At 49.7% G+C, this 20656-nt stretch overlaps 1 protein-coding gene across 14 annotated transcripts in view; it reads left to right on the forward strand.

Moving 5' to 3' along the window:
- The window catches only part of CSNK1G1 (casein kinase 1 gamma 1), a 172566-nt gene extending 152040 nt beyond the window's left edge, over positions 1 to 20526 (forward strand). For 4 of the 14 annotated variants that reach the window (XM_060174339.1, XM_060174340.1, XM_060174344.1 and 1 more), the window contains 3 exons: positions 1117 to 1227; positions 11638 to 11744; positions 20029 to 20526. In XM_060174339.1, the coding sequence (XP_060030322.1) occupies positions 1117 to 1227; positions 11638 to 11744; positions 20029 to 20083 (273 nt within the window). In that variant the 3' untranslated portion in view covers positions 20084 to 20526. Of the gene's footprint in view, positions 1 to 1116; positions 1228 to 10815; positions 11063 to 11637; positions 11745 to 20028 lie in introns of those variants that run through there. The other 10 variants (XM_060174347.1, XM_060174350.1, XM_060174345.1 and 7 more) reach the window with 7 other exon arrangements.
- Positions 20527 to 20656: the final 130 nt, after the last annotated feature.

Raw genomic sequence — 20656 nt, forward strand, 5'->3', positions numbered from 1 at the left:
CAGAACTTTTTTCTAGAATCCAGTTCTAGCCATGAACGTTTCTAAGAATAGTGTGAGACCTAGAAACAGGTAGCCATGGGACAGCAAAGAGAAAGCAGAGCCCAACAAGGGTTTGAGCTGAAATACTTCCTCTTACCTGGGAAGATCTGATTTTTGGTTTAGAGAGGAAAAGGATTTGTAATACAGGTTTTGTGCTTTCAGACTTACTGTTCTCTAAGAGTTTCAGGAAAGCGAGAGGACTTTATTTACCAGTCTTCATATTACTGACTTGTACGTCTGCCTTTGAAAGGGACATTTTAGTCCCTTTTAGATAAGCAAAGCATATTCCGGACATTTTCAGTCATCGTTTTTTCTGGAGAGTCATTTTGAGGATACTGTGGCCCCAATGTGAGGAAAAGGCAAAAATACCTTGATTCCTAATGCCAGCAGTTTTTTGTGCCGAGTCCCATCTGTTTAGATAAGATTTTTGGTTTGTCTTTTTTCTGCCTCATCTTTTTTAATTGCCACCAGGGCTGTAGCTAGGGCTCAGTGCCTGCACGGTGAACCCCTCACCCCCAGCAGCCTTGTCTTCTTCTCCTCCCCTGAAATCAAGAGGGAAGGGAAAGACTGGGAGAGAGAGAGACACCTCTAGCACTGCCTCCCCACTCATGAAGTTTTCTCCCTGCAGGTGGGGGTTAGGGGTCTTGAACCCAGATCCTTGAGCATGGCAGTGTCTACCACCACTCTGGCCCCAGATAGCTTTTTAGTCAGCAAGTCGTCTGTAAGTATGACAGCTCCTTTGTCCAACAATCCAAACATCCTGAACTTGACCTGCATAGCAGCGATGGATATTTTACTGGTATGGAAGATACAAGTGGTCTCTGGTTTTGATCTTACCCTTCTTCTGTGTCTTGATGAGGAATGGCATGCTGTAGACTGCCAGGTGTTGGCTCGCTGGGCAGAGACGGGTGTAGCCAAGGGAACTTTTTCTCTGGTGCTTTGCAGCAGTTGTTCATTTAAAATGCAAAACAAAACCAAAGTCCTTGAGGACACTGATGTACTTGATCTGATGATTGCTTGCTGTTGCTTCACCTTTCCTTCCATATCTCGCTGTCATGCTTCCTAACGCCTGAGCAGAACGCATCGTCAGAGCGCCGAGGAGAGTGGGAAATCCAGCCCAGCCGGCAGACCAATACCTCGTACCTGACGTCTCACTTGGCTGCAGACCGCCATGGGGGTTCAGTGCAGGTACTTACTGCCTTTATTGCCATCTCCTGGCTTTCCCTGCTTGGCTGGTAGATGTTGGCTTGCTTCTCAGACTCAAGTTCCTTGGAACAGGACTTACAGCAAGGATAGGCTGTTTCTGTGGTTAACTGAAAATCTGTATGCTGACTTTCTGCCTAGATGAACAGAGAAGTCACCTGTCGAGATGACTGGTGGTTGTTACTGATAAAGACACATCTGTGTGATGTCTGATAGTCACACCCTCATGATAATCTGGAAAAATAAGATCAAGGTAGAAGTGTGTTTACATCAAGTCTGTGAATTGTAAAGACCTGAAGCATAGAGAAGTGGTATTGGCCAGAAGATCCCCTACTCAGCTCACTCCTCGGTGATGTGTGCCTTAGCTCAAGATGGACTGGGAATGTTCATCAGTCCAGCCCTGAGTGGGTGTCCAAGAAATTGGGCTCTTTCTTTTTTCTCCCTTGAGTAAGTGCATCTTGAAGGAGGAGGATTTCTTTGACTTGGGCTATTTTGAATCTTTGTTCTCTAATAGTACAAACATCTTGTATCTCTTAAACATCACTGGTCTTACAATCTTAATCTAGGTGTTTTTTTTTCTCATGCTGGACTCCTGAAGCATTAAAAAGTAATATATATATTTTTCTTTTTTTCCCTTTCACCAGAGTACTTGCTCAGCTCTGGCTTATAATAGCACTGGGGATTGAACCTGGCTACCTTGGAGCCTTCAGTCTTTTTGCATAACCATTCAACCATCTCCCCAGCCCTTATAAATTAAAAAAAGTTAAACATATAATTCATATATGGGTAACAAAAAAACAGAAGAGGATCCAATAGCAACAAAATGTGAGAAACTGGAAAGCAGATGGGTTGTTATCAAATGACTTAGAAGTCTCAAGAAAACTGAGTTCTGTGTCAAAAAGGGAGCAATGTGAGCGCCTGTTTCCAGTGAGAGCCCTCAGAAGCTTAGGAATTAGCCTCCGGTAGGGGATTGGGGTGGGCTTACAAGCACTAGCTACAAGAGGAGGGTTGGGTGGAAGGCAGTCTCTAAGCCATTGGTCCCTGCATATTCTTCCTTCCTACAAAGACCAGACATTGATTCTCTGAAGAGGGCAAATCTTAATACCAGAGGATCCGGAGCACATTTGGGGTGGAGTACTAGCTAAAATGAAACAAACAAACAGAGATTGAAGGGCTGCATGTCGAGTGTCTGCTTTCCACATAGGGCGCTAAGTACATCGCCGTCCAGGCAGGACACTGAGTCGGGCTGGGGAGTCTGACGAGAAACAGCGAGGTGGCCTAGGAGGTGGCGCGGACATAAAGCACTGGACTCTCCGGCTTAGGCCCCGAGTCTGATCTTCCTCTCATAAGTAAATAAATCTAGAAAGAGGAAGGGCAGGAAGGAGGAGGAGAGAGAGGATACCAACAACCGGATGCTGATAAACCAGGTCGGCCAGATGCGGGCTGGGAAGGCAGGCTTCTTCAGTGCAAGGCGAGAGCCGCCTCTCTGGCCACAGGGTGCTCTATTTTTTTGTTTGCTATTTCACATACACTTTGAAAACACATACATACGGGGCCGTGTGGTAGTGTGGTGGGTTAAGCACACATGGTGTGAAGCGCAAGCACCGATGTAAGGATTCTGGTTCGAGCACCCAGCTCCCCACCTGAGGGGGTGGGAGGGAGTCGCTTCACAAGCAGTGAAGCAGGTCTGCAGAAGTATCTTTCTCTCCCCTTCTCTCCCCTTCTCTGTTTTCTCCTCCTCTCTCCATTTCTCTCTGTCCTATCCAGCAACAACAAGGGCAACAAAATGGGGAAAGTGGCCTCCAGGAGCAGTGGATTCATAGTGCGGGCATCTAGCCCAAGTGATAACCCTGGAGGCAAAAGAAAAAATGCATATATGTATCTGTTGTGACAGGGACCAGAGCCCTGCTTTGTCATGTGTCATGCCAGGTATCAACCCCAAGACCTCTTGCAAGCCAAGTCCTTCATTCTACCTGCTGTACCACCCCCAGCCCGAGGAACTTCCTTTTCTTTTCTTTTCTTCTTTTTTTTTTAAACTCTCTCCTCTTTCTTTTCCTTCTTTCCTTCCTTCCTTCCTTCCTTCCTTCCTTCCTTCATTTCTGAGACAGGTAAGAAGAGAGATACCACAGCACCACTCCGCCATCCGTGGAGTTCTCTGGGTACCGTTCATGGTGCTCCCTTTGGTGCTAGGGATCAAATTCAGGTTCAGACACACAGTATAAGGCTTCACCCACTGAACTTGAGCTTGCAGATTGAACCTGGGACCTTTGGTGTTTCAGGTATGAAAGGCTTTTGCAGAATCACTATTGCTATCTCCCCAGCCTCCCCCTTTTAACTTTGTAATTTTTTTTTTTTTTACCAGATCACTGCTCAGTTTTGGCTGATAGTGGTGCCAGGGATTGAACCTGGGACTTTGGACCCTCAGGCATGAGAGTCTGTTTGCAGAACCACTACGCTAACACCCAAACCTGGCCTCTCTCTGTGTCTCTTTTATGTTCTTTTCTTTCTTTTTTTAATTACCTTTATTTATTTTTGGATAGAGACAGAGAGAAATTGAGAAGGAGGAAATAGAGAGGGAGAGAGACAGAGAGGTACCTGCAGCCCTGCTTCACTGTTCATGAAACTCCCAAGCGCCCCCCTCTACAGGTGGGGACCAGGGGTTCGAACCTGGGTCTTTTCACACTGTAAGGTATGCCCCAACCAGGTGCGCCACCACCCAGCCCCATGCTCTTTTATTTCTAATAACCATGATTACACTATAAGCACGAGGGGAATCAAAGGCAAACAATAATTTTAAAAGGACAACATCTCAAAAACAAAGCAAAAACCAGAGCAGGGAGCTAGCACGGCAGTGGTGCACAGGACTCAGGAGCAAGAAACCCTACATTTATCCTTAAGGAAAGGCACTTTGGGTGGGGGGAGGTAGACAGCATAATGGTTATGCAAGCAGACTCTCATGCCTGAGGCTCCCAAGTCCCAGGTTCAGTCCCCCGCACCACCATCAACCAGAGCTGAGCAGTGCTCTAGTAAATGAGAGAGAGAGAGAGCCAGAGAGAAAGAAAGGGCTCTTCGCAGTTAGGCCTCTCTGAGCAGTATGGCAAATCAGTGTTCCTAGAACGTAGGGCACTCGTGTGTGTTTCCTGCTGTCCACTGTGATTTGATTCAGAGTCATCTCGGGTCTCTAGCAGCAGTTTGGAAAAATGAAACCTTGTACTCCCTAAAAGCTTAGTTCTACCAGCTGGCTTCGTCGGCAGTGGGTAAGGACGAGCTGTTAGACTGTTTCTCGCCTTACATTAAGCTCTGCTCATTTAGCTGCCTCCTTGACTTTATCCCCGATTTGTGGCCACTTGTAAAGCCTGCGCTTTCTTGAGAAGTAAATCCTCAGTGCCTCTCTGCCCAGCAGAAGTCGACATGTCTCTTAGGAGAAGTCTTTCTTCCCAGAGGTGCCATGGTCAGGACTGGCGTGGCCTGGAGGTGACGCACAGCCCTCCCCTGCGGTGGGGTGCAGAGCGCTTGGGGGATGGGACCGCTCTGATGAGGCAGGTGGGCACCCACTTCAGGCTTCTTAGGGACCGAGCCCCAGGGCCCCACAGACCTCCACCTGGAGAAGGTCTACATGCAAAAGCTTCTCTCTCAAAACAGTGACTCAGGACTCATTAGTTTAATACATTTAGGCAATATCTCGAAGCCTCCAGGGCCAGGCAAGGGCATTAAGTCAAAAGAAAAACATTCACTATTTCCTGTGCTCAAATCTTTATTTTTTTGTTGTTTACAAATCTTGTCAGTGACACAAAAGAAGAATGTTCAGGTGGAGAATGAGCAGACAGGTTGACTGAGAGGTTGTAGGGTTGAAACATTGAGTGTTGCTTCCTTTGGATAACTTAATTTTTCTCCACAGTAACATTTTGAATGATAGAAAATCACTTAATTTTTGAAATTCCTAAAAGGTATATTGCCAGTACTAAGGACTGAAGCTAAGAGTAGTATTTTACCATAGTCTATCACGTTTTAGTACTAATGGCTCTGGTCCTGTGTGCCAAAGGATTGGGGGATTAGTTTTACTAGTGATTACAGTGAAATCAATTTGCTTCTGTTGCCTCCAGGGTTATTGCTGGGGCTTGGTGCTGGCACTACCAATCCAGCACTCCTGGTAGCTGTTTTTTCCCCTTTTTTTAAATTTTTTTAATTTTCTATTTTATTTGATAGGACAAAAATTGAGAGAGGAGAGGGAGTAGAGAGAAAGACACTGCAGTCCTGCTTCACTATTTGTGAAGCATCTCTTCTGTAATAGGGAGCAGTGGCTTGAACCCGGGTCTTTGGGCATGGTACAGTATGTGCTCAACCAAGTGTACCACCAGCCTGTCTCCCAGAACTTCATTTTTAATGAAATTATGGCCCAGGAGTTGGTGCAGTGGGTGAGGCATTGGATTCTCAGATGTGAGGTCCTGAGTTGAGTCCGTGGTATCACATGTGCCGGAATGATGCTCTGGTTCTTTCACTCCCCCATCCCCATTAACCTTTAAAAAATAATAATAATAGGGAGTCGGGCTGTAGCGCAGCAGGTTAAGCGCAGGTGGCGCAAAGCACAAGGACCAGCATAAGGATCCCGGTTCGAACCCCGGCTCCCCACCTGCAGGGGAGTCGCTTCCCAGGCGGTGAAGCAGGTCTGCAGGTGTCTGTCTTTCTCTCCTCCTCTCTGTCTTCCCCTCCTCTCTCCATTTCTCTCTGTCCTATCCAACAACGACAGCAACAATAATAACAACAATAATAAAACAACAAGGGCAACAAAAGGGAATAAATAAATAAAATAAATATTTAAATAATAATAATAATAATAGGGGGCTGAGTGGTAGCACAGAGGGTTAAGCACACATGGCACCAAGTGCACTGACCGGATAAAGATCCTGGTTCGAGCCCCCGGCTCCCCACCTGCAGGGGAGTCGCTTCATAAGCGGTGAAGCAGGTCTGCAGGTGTCTGTCTTTCTCTCTCCCTTTCTGTCTTCCCCTCCTCTCTCCATTTCTCTCTGTCTTATCCAACAACAACAACAATAACAACAACAAAGGCAACAAAAGATTTTAAAAAAATTTTTTTAATCAATGAACCTATATTAAAAATTTGGTAGAAAATTATATTTTGAAAAAAAATAATGTTTAAACTACTGATAATCCACCACACTCATGAGAGTCTTTATAGTTTTTCAAGTTGCTTTTCTAGACATTATTTTACTTACCACCTTAGTATTTATGAGGGAGATAAGACCAAGGTTACTGACCTAATTATTTTTTTTAAGATTTTTTCTTAATTTTTTTTTTTTAATTTTTAAGACTTTCTTCTTTGTCTGGCAGAGCTTCTCTGACACTTTGTAAGCGCACAATTCCACTGCTCCTGACTCACATCCTCTCCCTCCCTCCTGAAAGAGGGTGAGAGATAAGGAGAGACACTGCCATGCTCCACTGCTGATGTAGGTCCCATGTGGTGGCCGGGGACAAGAACCCGGGTCCTTGTGCGTTGTAAAATATGTGCTCTACTGGATAAGCTTTCTCCCAAGCCCAGAATTCTCTCTTTCTATGCAAACAAGCAAAAGAGAAAGGCCAGAGTACCACTCAGCTGTGGCATAAGCTGGGACATTATAAGTGCTGGCCTGTTTTGCTGAGCTATCTCCTCAGTCCTGGAATTGCTCCTTCCTAAAAATTTAGAAGCCAGGGCGTGCAGAGCAGGTCTGTGCAGCTCTTCAGTGGCTTAACACTGTACCCCCACGTGGAGATCACTGAGTGGTCTGAAAGGCCTGGACTAGAAACCACTGAGTCCCAAGCATGTTACAGTTGCAGCAAAGTTTCAGGTTAGATGGCCAGTGACAAGGTTCCTGCTTGTACACGACTCACTCGTGTACCCGGGCATGCACTGTGCAGGGTAGACGTCCGGTCTGTGAAACGGAGAGGCTCATCCTTCTTCGCTTGCCAGCAGACACTGTTCACAGACTATACGGTAGTTGGCACAGGGAGACATGAGAGCATGTGAGACCCCTGCAGTGCTGGGGCAGGTGCAGGGAATGGTTCACAGCAGCTCTCCCTCTGGTGCCAGTGGAGGCCAGTGCTTCCCTCCACCTTCTTGTCTAGTTCCTGTGTTGCTCATTGCAGGACTTGAACATGCCGTGCTCACAGAAAGACTCTGCCAGCATTATCGTTTGGGTGCAGCCAGAATGTGCACTAGAAGCAGAGGCTATGGCCCAGGAGGCAGTGCAGTGGATAAGGCAGTGGACACTTAAGAAGAAGGTCCTGAGTTCAGTCCTCACTTCTGCTTTTCTCTCTCTCTCTTCCCATTACTAAATAAATACTTAAAATAAGTGGTCCAGGAGGCGGTGGCAGTGGGTAAAGCACTGGATTCTCAACCGTGAGGTCCCAAGTTCAATCCCTGGCAGCACATGTACCAGAGTGATGTCTGGTTCTTTCTCTCTCTCCTCCTATCATTCTCATGAATAAATAAATACATTCTTTTAAAAAAATACTTAAAATAAAACATGCAGACAGAGCTCAAGGAAATTGATAGGACAGAAGTGGTAGGTCTCCAGTCTTTAGCTCTCTTTCAACATTTTAAGTTCTGCTGGATTTTTTGTCTTTTTCTCAACATACTATTTTTAAATTCTCACATCTTCAGAAAAGTTGGGGGTTGGGTGGGATGCAGTATTAGTTGTGGTAGCCTTAATGCAGGCTAGTAAATTAGTGAGATTCCTTTCTTTGATTCAATGGAAAGGAGCAAGTGTTTGTTAGACTTTTTTTGTTGTTGTTTTCAGATTTATTCATTAATGAAAGCAAGAGAGAGAACGGAGAGCAAAGAGGACCAGAGCCAGGGATCAAACCCAGAGCCTAATGCTTGAGTCCAAAGTTCTATCCACTGTGCCACCTCCAGCGCCACCACTCAACTATTTAAAAGTGGTTTGTGGACATCATTACATGTCATCCCAAATTACTTGTGCCTGTGTCCCCCAAAAAAGGCCTTTTCTCCTGGAGCCAACAGCATTGTCACACTGAGAAAAGTGTAATACTCCGTGACATCTAGCATCTGGTTCCCCTGACATGTCCCCGAGTGTCTCCTAGGTTAGCTTGTAGTTAGTGTCAGAGTGTGATCACGCTTCACGCATGGCCCTTGGTTAGCCATGTTTAGCCTCTCTAGTCTCTCAATCTCTGTTCCCTGACATTTCCCTGAGTGTCCCCCTGGTAGACTTGTAATGTCAGGCACGGCCCTTGGTTGTTTAGCTTCTCCAGTCTCTCAATCTCTGTTTTTCTCCTAGAGCCTCTAGGAATGATTCCAGGGCCTTGTGCATATGTGTTAACACCACAGAGCCTCCAGAGCCAAGTTTGTTTTTGCTTTTGCTTTAAAATATTTATTTATTCCTTTTTGCTGCCCTTGTTTTATTGTTGTAGTTGTTAGTTGTTGTTGTGATTGATGTCATCGTTGTTGGATAGGACAGAGAGAAATGGAGAGAGGAGGGGAAGACAGAGAGGGGGAGAGAAAGAAAGACACCTTCAGACCTGCTTCATCGCCTGTGAAGCGACTCCCCTGCAGGTGGGGAGCCGGGGGCTCGAACCAGGATCCTTACACTGGTCCTTGCGCTTTGCGCCACCTGTGCTTAACCCGCTACGCTACCGCCCAACTCCCTGCTTTTTATTTTTTAATTTTTATATTTATTTATTTTCCCTTTTGTTGCCCTTGTTGTTTTTCATTGTTGTTGTAGTTATTATTGTTGTTGTGATTGATGTCGTTGTTGGATAGGACAGAGAGAAATGGAGAGAGGAGGGGAGACAGAGAGGCGAAGAGAAAGACACCTGCAGACCTGCTTCACCGCCTGTGAAGCGACTCCCCTGCAGATGGGGAGCCAGGAGCTCGAACCCAGATCCTTACGCTGGTCTTTGTTCTTTGCGCCACCTGCGCTACCACCCGACTCCCGACCCCCTGCTTTTTATTTTCCTTACATTGATAGGACAGAGAAAATTTGAGGGAGGGAGAGAGAAAGAGAGGCACCCCCAGCATTGCTTCACCATTCATGAAGCTTCCCTCTCACCCACAGGTGGGGACTAGAGGCTTTGAACCTGGGTCCTTGCACTTGGTAACATGTGTGGCTGTAACCACACATGTAACCCAGCCCTGTCAAAGCCTGGTGTTTTGTCTTTCTGTTGTTTATTTCTTGCAGTGAAGGGAAGAGAAGACAGAAAGAGGAGAGACACTACAGTACTGCTCACCATCCAGACACACGCACACACACGCACGCACACGCAGGCACATGCACGCACACGCAGGCGCGCTCTGATGCTGTCCCTGGTGCTACTGTGTAGTTGGGACTCAAGATTGGAGCCTCCACATGGTGAGGTCACTTTCTACCAGATGAGCCACCGCTCAGCCTGGGGATTGCTTTCAGTCTGTGACAGTCACCACTGTAGCAAAAGAACAACAACAAAACCAGTTTTTAAGATAGCTTTCTGAGGCATTCAGATCTGCTCCACAGTTTATGGTTGTTTGTTTCTTATCATATTTGGATTTAAATGGAAATTTGGGGACAAAGAGCTGTGTTTGCCTGTCATGGTGACAAGCAGGCGAGGCCAGGTGGCTCTGAGAGTCAGAAATGCTGAGTGTGGCCTCTGGCAGTCACTTGGGTTCCCGCAGGTAAGTCCAAACTGAAAGCTGCTCTCGCCACCTATATAGCACTGTATAGCACTCTGTCAGTTTCATGCGCATGCTGCTGATGAGAACAGCTATTTCCAGTGTTTAAATGATGGTGCGTTCAGACTACTAGTAAGTAGAATTCATCTTTTTCCTTTCCCGCCTTGCACCCTGGGGCTTTATACATGTGTGACTCTACCGATACACATATAGATATACATGTGCATGTATGGAGAGGAAAAAAAGATAACATATATGTAGAGAGAGAGAGAGATGCACGCTTCACAGCCCCTGCTGTGCACAGTGCTTCCATGCGATGCTGGGAGCTCAGACCTTTGTCCTCACACACGGTGAAGCATGCACTCTACCAGGTGAGCTATCTCCCAGCCCCGAGCACTCATCTTGCCTGCCATTTCCTCACTGTGACTGTGTGGGAATTTTTATGAATTAGCTGCTAGTCTGAACCCTTGATCTCGATGGAGATAAAAACACTGGTTGACAGAGGGAATACTCGGTCATCTGAGCACTTCTGTGCTGTTCCCACGTGCCACTGGGCCTGGGCTAAACTCTGGATTTTCTGCACGCATAGAAACCCTGACGGGTGAGCTGCACTGTGCCTCCATTCTGTAGACTCGAGTACAGAAAGATCGAGCACCTTGCTCAAAGACCCACAGAAAGCAAGTGGTGAGGCTCGGGTTCAAGTCCAGGGCTAAGTGCAGACTCTTGTGTTTTTTTCCCTGCTGTACTGCCTCCATTACTGTTGCCAGGTATTGTACCAGCCACTGTGTGATGCATATTCTAGTACAGTTCTGCCCACTACCTGCCCTAGACACACCCTCAAACCGATAGTTACTTACCTGACAGCATATGCTGCCCGAACCATTCATCCTGTTTTGTGGTTCTCTCCCATGTTCCAGCCGAGGTCTTTAGCAGCAGAGTGGTTTATCCAGCGGGGTCCCTTTTCCCACTTCCCAGCACCCACATAAGCAGGAGTCGCGTGCTGGAAGTGAAGCCAGTTGGCAGAAGCAACCGCACATGCGCGCGAGAAGCCTGACGGGGCCCGCGGTGACCAGATGGCAGGAGGGAGAGCCGTCAGTGACAGTCCGGGGACCAGCAGTGAGAAGTGGGATGGCAGAGACCCCGAAATAAAGCTTTTGAACGAGACCGGTCTTTCCCGGGAAAGCGTTTCCTTACCTTACCATCTGCCCTCTCACCGGAGAGGACGGGGCAGTCTTGTTATCTGAGTAACTGCAAACCGACAGTCACAGCCATGAAGACGTGACTGAAGGAAAGTGTAACAGCTCACCTCTTCTCCTGTCTTGTGCCCACTACTAATTTCTTTAGAAACTTCTTAGCTTCATTATCGAGTCAACGCACACACACACAGTTACCAGATAACAAACACAAAGGAGTGGAGTGAAAGCCGTAAGACCTATTCTGTAGGGTTCTTGTGAGGGTCCGTTGATTACACACAGCGAGCGTAGCCCAGCTCCTGACTTGAGTAGGTTGTTAGTGTGAGACTTATTGCCACCATCACTGAGTTTTGTGTCCTCGCCTGCTATGTCTGGGAGCCTTCCTTCACGAGGGCAAATGATACTCCCAACCCAGAGAAGACCCGCCATTCCAGACTCAGGCCTCGCTAGTGCCTAAGCTGGAGACCAGTTCTCAGTGACCCTGTCTCCTGCCAGCAGGAGGCCCCTGTGCCATGGCGCCTGTCACACTCTGCCTTTCTGTTTCAGGTGGTTAGCTCAACCAACGGAGAGCTGAATGTTGACGACCCCACGGGCGCCCACTCCAACGCACCAATCACGGCTCACGCTGAGGTGGAGGTAGTGGAGGAAGCTAAGTACGTCCACCTCTCAAGGGGCCTCTCTCGAGTCACGGGTGGACCCACTCCTCCGTCTCTCCCTCTCTGTGCGCTGCTCATCTCAGACTGGTTTCCTCATGCTTGTGTCCGGAGCTTTCTGCCTTTGGCCGTTTTATTTCCTGCATGGTACCTTTAAAGGCCGCTGCTGCTGCTGCTGCTGCCACTGCCGCTGCCGCTGCCGCTGCTGCTGCCGCCACCCTTCTTTTTGCTGTGATTTCTGGGAGAGCAGTCACATCACTCTCATTCACGTAGGGCAGAAGACGTGCTGAGCCAAAAGATCCATGGTGTGGGGGCCACAGAAGAGAGCGGCCAGGCGGGAGCCTTTGGGACTCCAGCTTCCCGCGGAGCACAGAGAAGCCTGCTTCTCCACCCCGCGGGCCACGCTGCCTTCGCTAACAACTCTTTATGTTGTTGCTGGCAAGAGCGTTTGGAGAACATTTTGTTCTCACTTAAATGATTCTGGATTCAGAAACACTCAAATAAGTCAGGCAAGAGAAACAGTGTCTGCACCGCCAGTAAGGGAAGGAAAGGGCACCCCTAGCCTCCTGGTGTGAGGTGCCCACCCCGTCCTGCTTCTGCATGTGTCTGTCTTGCCTTGCCTGTACTGCCAGCCCTGTGCTCGCTGGCATGGTCTGTGTTTAAACCCTTCAAGTCTGGGTGGATGGTGAGATAACTGCTGGTCCTGTCTGCCACTTCTCTCTCTTTTTGCCCTAATACCCAGTTCACACCCAGGTGTCTACTCCAAAGCAAGGCTAGAGAGAGGGGTTAGTTAGTCTTTAGTTAGTCTGCAGCCGCTACCAAGCCTGCCGGGGTTGGCCTCTCTTCTGGGACCCTTGAGAAGACATGCAGGCTCTCTCCTCAAGTCCTGGGCTCTGCAGCAGGCGGGATTGTAGTGATAGGGAGCCCAGAGTGTTCTCTTGAGCTCCCCAGTAACCTCAGCAAGCCAGAACATTCTTTTTTTTAATATTTATTTTCCCTTTTGTTGCCCTTGCTTTATTGTTGTTGTTATTACTGTTGGTTTTATTGATGTCGTCATTGTTGGATAGGACAGAGAGAAATGGAGAGAGGAGGGGAAGACAGAGAGGGGGAGAGAAAGACAGACACTTGCAGACCTACTTCACCGCCTGTGAAGTGACTCCCCTTGCAGGTGGGGAGCCGGGGGCTCGAACTGGGATCCTTACGCTGGTCCTTGCACTTTGCACCACATGCACTTAACCCACTGCACTGCCGCCTGACTCCTTAGCCAGAACATTCTTACGCCTTGGTGTGCAAGGCAGCAAGAGGCCGGTTGGGACCTGAGCTCTTCTTCCCGCCAGGCATGTCTGCACGGTTGCTGCCCGCCTGCTCCTCTGCTGTCTGGCCCTCCGTGCGGTGCATCCCTTTCGCTTTCAAGAGCTCTTTTCCTCAGGAAGCCAGGACATGAGGATCCCTGCACTCTAGCCACGAGAGGAGAAGTAGCTGGGCGTGCTTTGGGTTCACTCCATTCCAGTCCTGCCAGTCCTGGCTGATCGCAGCCACCTCAGATGCCTTTCCTGCTTCAGCAGAGTTCAGTGCCGCAGGAAAGAGGCTCCCAAGCCTTGGGGGCTGTGGGGGTTTTACTAGAGGCCAGATTGTCAGTTTCCATGATCTCTCGGCTCTCAGCCGTGGCTGCAGTTCGGATTCACCAGGGGCCTGTTAGAAAACACGTCTGAATCCTGGCACTGGAGATTCTGGATTGTAACCTCAGCCCCAGGAGTGATTTTAAGTCCAGGTGATTCAAGTGTGTGGCCCAGGCTGAGACTCTGTGGTCTGAGCCAGTGTCTGGACTTGAGGACTGTACCCACTGCCACCTCCACCTCACTCCCAGTTCACTTTTGTGACTCGGAAGGCTCTGGATTGAGTAGCATGCTTTGAACAGGAAGGCTGACAGGGCTGTCATCCCATCAGAAGGCCTGGATGGCTGATCTCTTTCAACCCGTTTGCCCCTGTTTCCTCTGGTAAATGTGCCAACTAATTGTGTATGTGAGTGTGGTGTTGGTGTCCTGTGTGTAATCTTGGGGGCCATTCGAACAAAGAGGTTTCATTCTGGTCTCATCTGACCTCTCAGAGACGGGATTCAAGTCTCCCCCACTTAGCCAGAAGGACCACCATGGGCCCCAGGCTCGGGTCTTCTGGAAGGTGTGGAAACCAGAGGGGAGCCATTGTGTTTGAGCAGTGCCATCAGGAAGCTCAGGGGCCAGGCCTTGGGTGCTGGTTGCTTAGTGGCTTAACGAGCTACTGGTCTCTCACATGCTGTCAGGCACTGCCGTGTGTTTTATTTCTGGGCCTTTGTGTGTAGAGGGGAGGAAGGCGCCTGCTGTCCACCTGTGTGGTGACTGTGATAGATGAAGTCACAGAGACGTCCCTCCCTGCACACAGCTATGAGGCCGTTTGCACACGCAGACTGTGTTTGTTTGATCATCTACCCTTTTTGTCCAGCTTCAGGGCCAGGCAGCTGGGAGGTCAGGCGGCTCTTTGGTGGTTATGTGGCAGAGTAAGCAAAGGAGAGAATTTTGGGTCACCCATCAGGGTAGCGATCAGGTAGCCAGTGTAGACCTCATTTCCTCCGCAAGTCAACCCGACTTGACGTTGGGCCCCGCCCTGGGTCTACAGGAAGGCCTGGGACCTGGGTGCTCAAGTGAATTCGTGCAGGCAGGATCATTTGCAGGCAGGATCTTTTCCTGCTTCCTGGAAGTAGCCTGGGAACACCTGCTCCGGAGCTCCCACCAGCTCTCTTTTGTGCCTTCCCCTTCCCTGACATCCAGCTCTCCCCCTGATGCTTCCACAAGGCTCCTCCTCCCCCACGTTACTGCAGACCACCACCACCCTTCCCCACCCTGTGACAGAGGAAGAAACTAAACACAGACACTTCCTGCATGTTTGCACGGCTTACAGGAAGTCGCTTCCATCTCTCCTCTGTGGACTAATCTCTCTCTCTCTCTTCCTTTCTGCGTTTTCTTTTACACACTCTGTAGCTGCCTGAAAATGTTCAACCTGTGGTGAGTCCCTCTCTCCAGTCCACACGCCAGGGGAGCAGCCCAGGCTAGGCTGGGGTTGGCAGAGCCAAACAGAATGCCTGGGGAGCCCTGATTGGCTTCTCCCTGTCACCTCTCGCGGTTAACTGCCCAGGCTGGAGGTCAGGGTAGGCAGGCCCCTACCCAGGAGATAGCCTCCTCCTCTCCTCTCCTTTCAAGCTCACCTCGTCACTGCCTCCTCCTGCCCGAGTCATCCTCCACTGTCTCTAAATTACTAGTGGTTTAGCTGAGTCTTTTCTCCCAAGTGAATGTGACTAGATTTTGTCCGACAGAGGAAGACAGCAGGAGAGCACAGTGTGACACCCCCCCCCCAAGGACAGCTACTGCCAGATCATCTCACTTTCTGTGGCTTAATCTCTCACCTGGAGATTGGCTGCTTGAGAAAAATCCACAGCTCGTCTCTTTTGATTCAGCTGGTCCTTCCATCATCTACAATATGAATGTTCTTGAAAAAAAGAGGGCTCCTCCTTGTGGGAGAGATGGATATTTCTTTGTGGTGTTGGGGTTTTGTTTTATTTTGTTTTTGTCTTTTCTTTTTCTGTTAAGAGCTCCCTAGGCCAAGGGCTGACTTGGCTAGTGAGCTCTGTTGAGTGTCTTTCCCACTCCGGGACTGCATCCCGAGAGACAACATAAGGCACATATGGGGGGGACCGCCCTGAAGAATCCATGTTTGGTGAGACCTATTCCTTCCAGGACAGCGCCTCCTCCCCAGCCCTCTCCCCAGACACTGCCTGTGGCCTTCAGCTGCCCCCGAGCCGGCTGATCTGTTGCAGTGTGGAATTGTAACGCTCCCACTGTGTCTGCATGCATGGAGTCCTGTCTGTGTGGTGGTGGCAGCCTGCTGGACTCTACGTGCCTTGTTCCTGTTTGTCATCAGCGACTGGCTTGGGCACCAGTTTCTGAACCCTGACCGTCTCAGTCCAGTTACCTCAGGGGCTTCCCCAGGGATCAGGGGGGTTTATTGAAGGAAGCCACTGGTTTTATGGAGAGAGAATTTGTAGTCTCACAGGTGGCAAGGAGACCACTTGGCTTTCTGACTAGGCCCGCCTGGGTCTGGTATTATCATGGTCTGTTTCCCTCCATGATGTGTCAGTCACACGAGGCCGACTGCCCTGCTGTGTTTGGGACGCTGGAGCCTCTGACCCAAGGCCTGCCCCAGAGCCTGGTGCCACCTAACTGGAAAAATAAGACCTACACACTTGAAAGGACAAGTAGTTTGCCATGACACTTTTATGACTAGTCCTGGAAAGGTCATGGGACAGGGAGGGTCAAGGTAGAAGCAGGGCAGCATGTGCAAAGAAGAGAGTCTGGACAGGAGCGAGGCACGATGCGGGAAGAGGGCAAGCCCCGAGGGGTGACCTTATTCTCTGGACGAGCATCCCTGGTTTGGCTTGTGGGCAGAGAGACTAGGACTATCCTGACTCCAGCATGTGAGGAAATATCTGGTCATGCAGTCAGAGAATTCACCACAAGGTAACACATGAAGGCGCCACACTTGCCCTCATTCCCTCCCTTCCGAGTGGAGTCAGCAAGCAGCCAGGTCAGGGGTCGGCCCGTTTCACAGGCCTGCAGACTGGTAGCCGCCACAGAAGCCAGGGGCCTGCTTCCTTGGGGGTACACCTGGTAGCGGCATTTGTGTCCACTGACACACTGACTACAGGCACTGGCAGAGACTGAGGCTCTGGGCCCTGCCTCCCATTCTCCCAAGTCAGGCAGGCTCACCCACTACACCTCAGGATAAGTTGGAGGGAAGCCACATCATCGGAAATGGACCAAGACAGCATTTCCGGTTATTTTGTTGGTAACGATTCCCCTTAATAAAAACACAGCAACATCATCTCAGCGTCCTCTAGAAAGAACAAGAATAGGAATTGATTTAAATGTCAGTGGAGCCCTCTGGAAACAATAACTGGCAAGGTCGCTTGAGTATAAAAGTATTTGGTGCTCAAAAAAAAAAAATCACTGGTACTCCAATGGGTATGAAATGTAGAGAGTTAAAATGAAATGAGGACACGCGGCACAAAGCACAAGGTCCAGCCTAAGGGTCCCTGTTCAAGCCCCCGGCTCCCCACCTGCAGAGGAGTCGCTTCCCAGGTGGTGAAGCAGGTCTGCAAGTGTCTGTCTTTCTCTCCCCCTCTGTCTTCCCCTCCTCTCTCCATTTCTCTCTGTCCTGTCCAACAATGATGACATCAATAATAATTACTACAACAACAGTGAAGAATAACAAGGACAACAAAAAAATAAATAAATAAACATTAAAATTTTTTTTAAAAAACGGACATGAGGAAAGATGACTTTGCACTGTGCCACCATTCCTACTTCTTGGCTGCGTTTAATTTTTTTTTCCTTTTCTTAATTGCCACCAGGGTTACCACTGAGACTCAATGCCTGTACAGTGAATTCACCATTCCCAGTGGCCACTTTTTCCATCCCCCCCCCCCATACTGATAGGACAGAGAAATTGAGACGGAAGGGACAGAGAGAGGAGAAAAAGAGGGACACCTGCAATAATGCTTCACTGCTCTTGACGTTTCCCCCTGCAGGTGGGGACCAGGGCCTTGAACCCAGGTTCTTGGGCATGCTAATGTGTGAACTCAGCCAGGTGCAGTCCTGCCCAGCCCCCAACATTCAACACTTTTTTGAAATAGAAAAAAGGTGATTCTCATTTTGGCATTTAATCTGCCTCATTACTTCCTTAAAAATTAATTTCACAGGGTGGGGGAGACAGCATGCTGGTTATGCAAACAGACTCTCATGCCTGAGGCTCCAAAGTCCCAGGTTCATTCCCCCACACCACCATAAACCAGAGCTGAGCAGTGCTCTGGTATTTCTGTGTTTCTCTCTCAAAAATAAAATAAATAAAAGTTAATTTCAGGTTGTTCAGCTTGGATGGGGGGAGATACATATCTTTTTTTTTTTTTCTCCAGAGTACTGCTCAACTCTGGCTTGTGATAGTGCTGCAGACTGAACATTAGTCATGAAAGACACGTGTAAACACAGTGCTGTCTCGCCAGTCCTAGAAAAACTTTTTTTTTTAATATTTATTCCCTTTTGTTGCCCTTGTTGTAGTTACTACTGTTGTCATTGTTGGATAGGATGGAGAGATGAGGGGAGAGAAAGACACCCACAGACCTGCTTCACCGCCTGTGAAGTGACTCCCCTGCAGGTGGGGAACCAGGGGCTCTGTCTTTCTCTCCCCCTGTCTGTCTTCCACTCCTCTCTCCGTTTCTCTCTGTCCTATCCAACAGTGACCGACATCAATAACAGTAACTACTACAACAATGAAAAACAAAGCCAACAAAAGGGAAAATAAATAAATATAAAGAAATTTAAAAATAAAGAAATTGAGACGATAGGTTAGATAGAAAAGGAGAGAGACAGACACCTGCAGACCTGCTTCACCGCCTGGGAAGTGTCCCTCCCTGCAGGTGGGGAGCAGGGGCTCGAACCAGGTCCTTTCATATAGTTTGTGCATTTAACTGGGTGCCCCATTGCCCTTAAAATAACCCTTAAAAAAGCTCTTGTTCCTAAAGTGTTGGTGTTTCATTAATTTAGACATGGTCCAAGTCCATTATTGTCTGTATAAACAATTTTTAAAAGGCTTATTTTATTCTGTAGGACAGAGTGAGTCTCAAAATGAAATAGAAAGAGACGAGGGGCCATGTGGTGGCGCACCTGGTTAAGCACACACATTACAGTGTGCAAGACCTGGGTTTAAGCTCCTGGTCCCCATGTGCAGGGGGAAAGCTTCACAGATGGTGAAAGTCAGGCTGCAGGTGTCTCGTTTCTTTCCCTCTCAATTTATCTCTTGTCTCTATCCAGTAATGGATAAATACAGAAAAATATTAGAGAGAATGACTCAGAACACTGCTCTGGTGCGTGTGGCTTTAGACAGAGAACCAAGGACCTTGGGCATGCGAGCCCAGTGATCCACCAGTTGAAAAATTTCCTCAACCACAAACATTTAATTAATTTTGGACAGGGACAGGGACAGAAATTGAGAGGGAGTGGTCCAGGAAGTGGCGTAATGATAAGGCTTTGGACTCTCAGGCATGAGGTCTGGAGTTCGATCCCTGGCAGCACATGTGCCAGAGTGATGTCTGGTTCTTTCTCTCTCCTCCTATCTTTCTCATTAATAAATAAATAAAATCTTTAAAAAAGAAATTGGGAGAGAGAGAGAGACATCTGCAGCATTGCTTCACCACTCATGAAGCTTCCCCCCCTTGCATGGGGAGGCTGGAGGCTGTAATATGTGGGCCCCCATGTGACCCCTCACAACCAAATTTCTAACTCTCTCTGAGCTTTTATTAACTGGTGCAGCGGGTGTAAGAAGACAGGGTTCTGGCTAGAAACAGGTCTCTGAGCGCCAGTGAAGAGCTCAGTGCCTAGGGCAGGAGGCAGTGGCTTTTTCTTTCCTGCCCTGATCCTGGGAAGGCCCAAAGGTCATCTCCTCAGCAAAGCTGATGCGCGGTTCCGACACACTTCCAACTTCGCGCCTCCCCACCTCCTGGCATCTTTAACTCCCCCTCCACCGCTGACCCCCTTCTCACCCTCACCTCCTCTTACTGCTTCCCGGAAAAGGCACGGCTTCTGCTCCAGCCTCGCCAGAGCCCTCAGCACCACCTTGAGCTAGTCACTGCCTGAACAAGAGCCGCCTCCCGTCCTCAAGACCAGCCCAGGAGCCATCCCGTCTCCCCCCACCCCACCCCCCCAGCCAGGAGCCACGTTCTGACCCAGCAGCGGGGCGCCACACTGCAGCTCGGCTCCGGGAGTCCTGCTGCTGCCTGCTGCCAGAGCTGGGGGTCACTGACCAGGGGCCCCTGTCTCTCATCTGTAGTCAGGAGGTGTCCCTATTTCCAGGGGGTCTGACTGCCCCACCTCAGCCACCTTCTACCTACTGCATTTTTAAAGTCACGGGGCAGACTGAGTGCAGTGGAGGCTCCAGGTACAGGTGGGTGTGCGGGTGTTGGACTAAGGAGTCGCCCCGGCCAGCCGTGCAGCACCCACTCTGCCCCCCAGATGCCTGCCTGGCGTTTGGATACTTGGGTTTGCAGCGATACTGCTCTCCAGGTCCCCCGCACCCCCAGCGTGTGCCCCGTGGACAGGAGGCGGCCCGAGGGTGGGTGCCTGGGGAGCACCCCCGCCCCGCAGGAGTGTGCGGGCAGCTGCCGGCCTTCTGCACTGACTGGCCCCTGTTCCTTGTGCTCCAGGTGCTGCTGCTTCTTTAAGCGGAAACGGAAGAAGACCGCCCAGCGCCACAAGTGACCAGTGCCTCCCGGGAGTCCTCGGCTGGGGACTCAGACCAGATTGCACCGCAGCTCCTGCCATTTCTCTTTGGAAGGGACTCCCCTGTGGGGGAGGGTGGAGATCCAAACCAAAAAAGGAAGAAAGCGGATGCCCCCGGAGGAGCCAGTGCGGGCAGCCAGGGCTCCGAGGGCCAGCGGCTGTCCCCGTCCGCCCACGGCTCTGAGCAGGTCCCAGAGCTGCTGCTCCACTGCGTGCTCCTCAGGCTACCTGGTCGACTCTCCCTCCGACCCGATCGTTTACAGTGAAGGCCGCATTCACAGAAACTCAAGGACCACTACTCTCTCCTCCTAGTTTACTCCTGGCTCCCGCCTGCCTGCTGCCCTCCACCCTGCCCGCCGGCCTGACCGAGAACGGGGTCCAGGCTTTGTCTGCCGAGGGCACCCTGGACGCCGGGGGTGTGGAGCCTGCGGTGGTCCCTCCGCCTGTGCAGCCTCCATCCCCAGCTGGCCGTGGGGCACGTGGGGCACAGTCCCCTCCCTGTGAAGTCACACTGCGGGACACAGGCTGTGAGAATGAACCTGCAGTCTGCCG

The sequence above is a fragment of the Erinaceus europaeus genome, chromosome 16 (genome assembly GCF_950295315.1).
Source record: "Erinaceus europaeus chromosome 16, mEriEur2.1, whole genome shotgun sequence".
NCBI lineage: Eukaryota > Metazoa > Chordata > Mammalia > Eulipotyphla > Erinaceidae > Erinaceus > Erinaceus europaeus.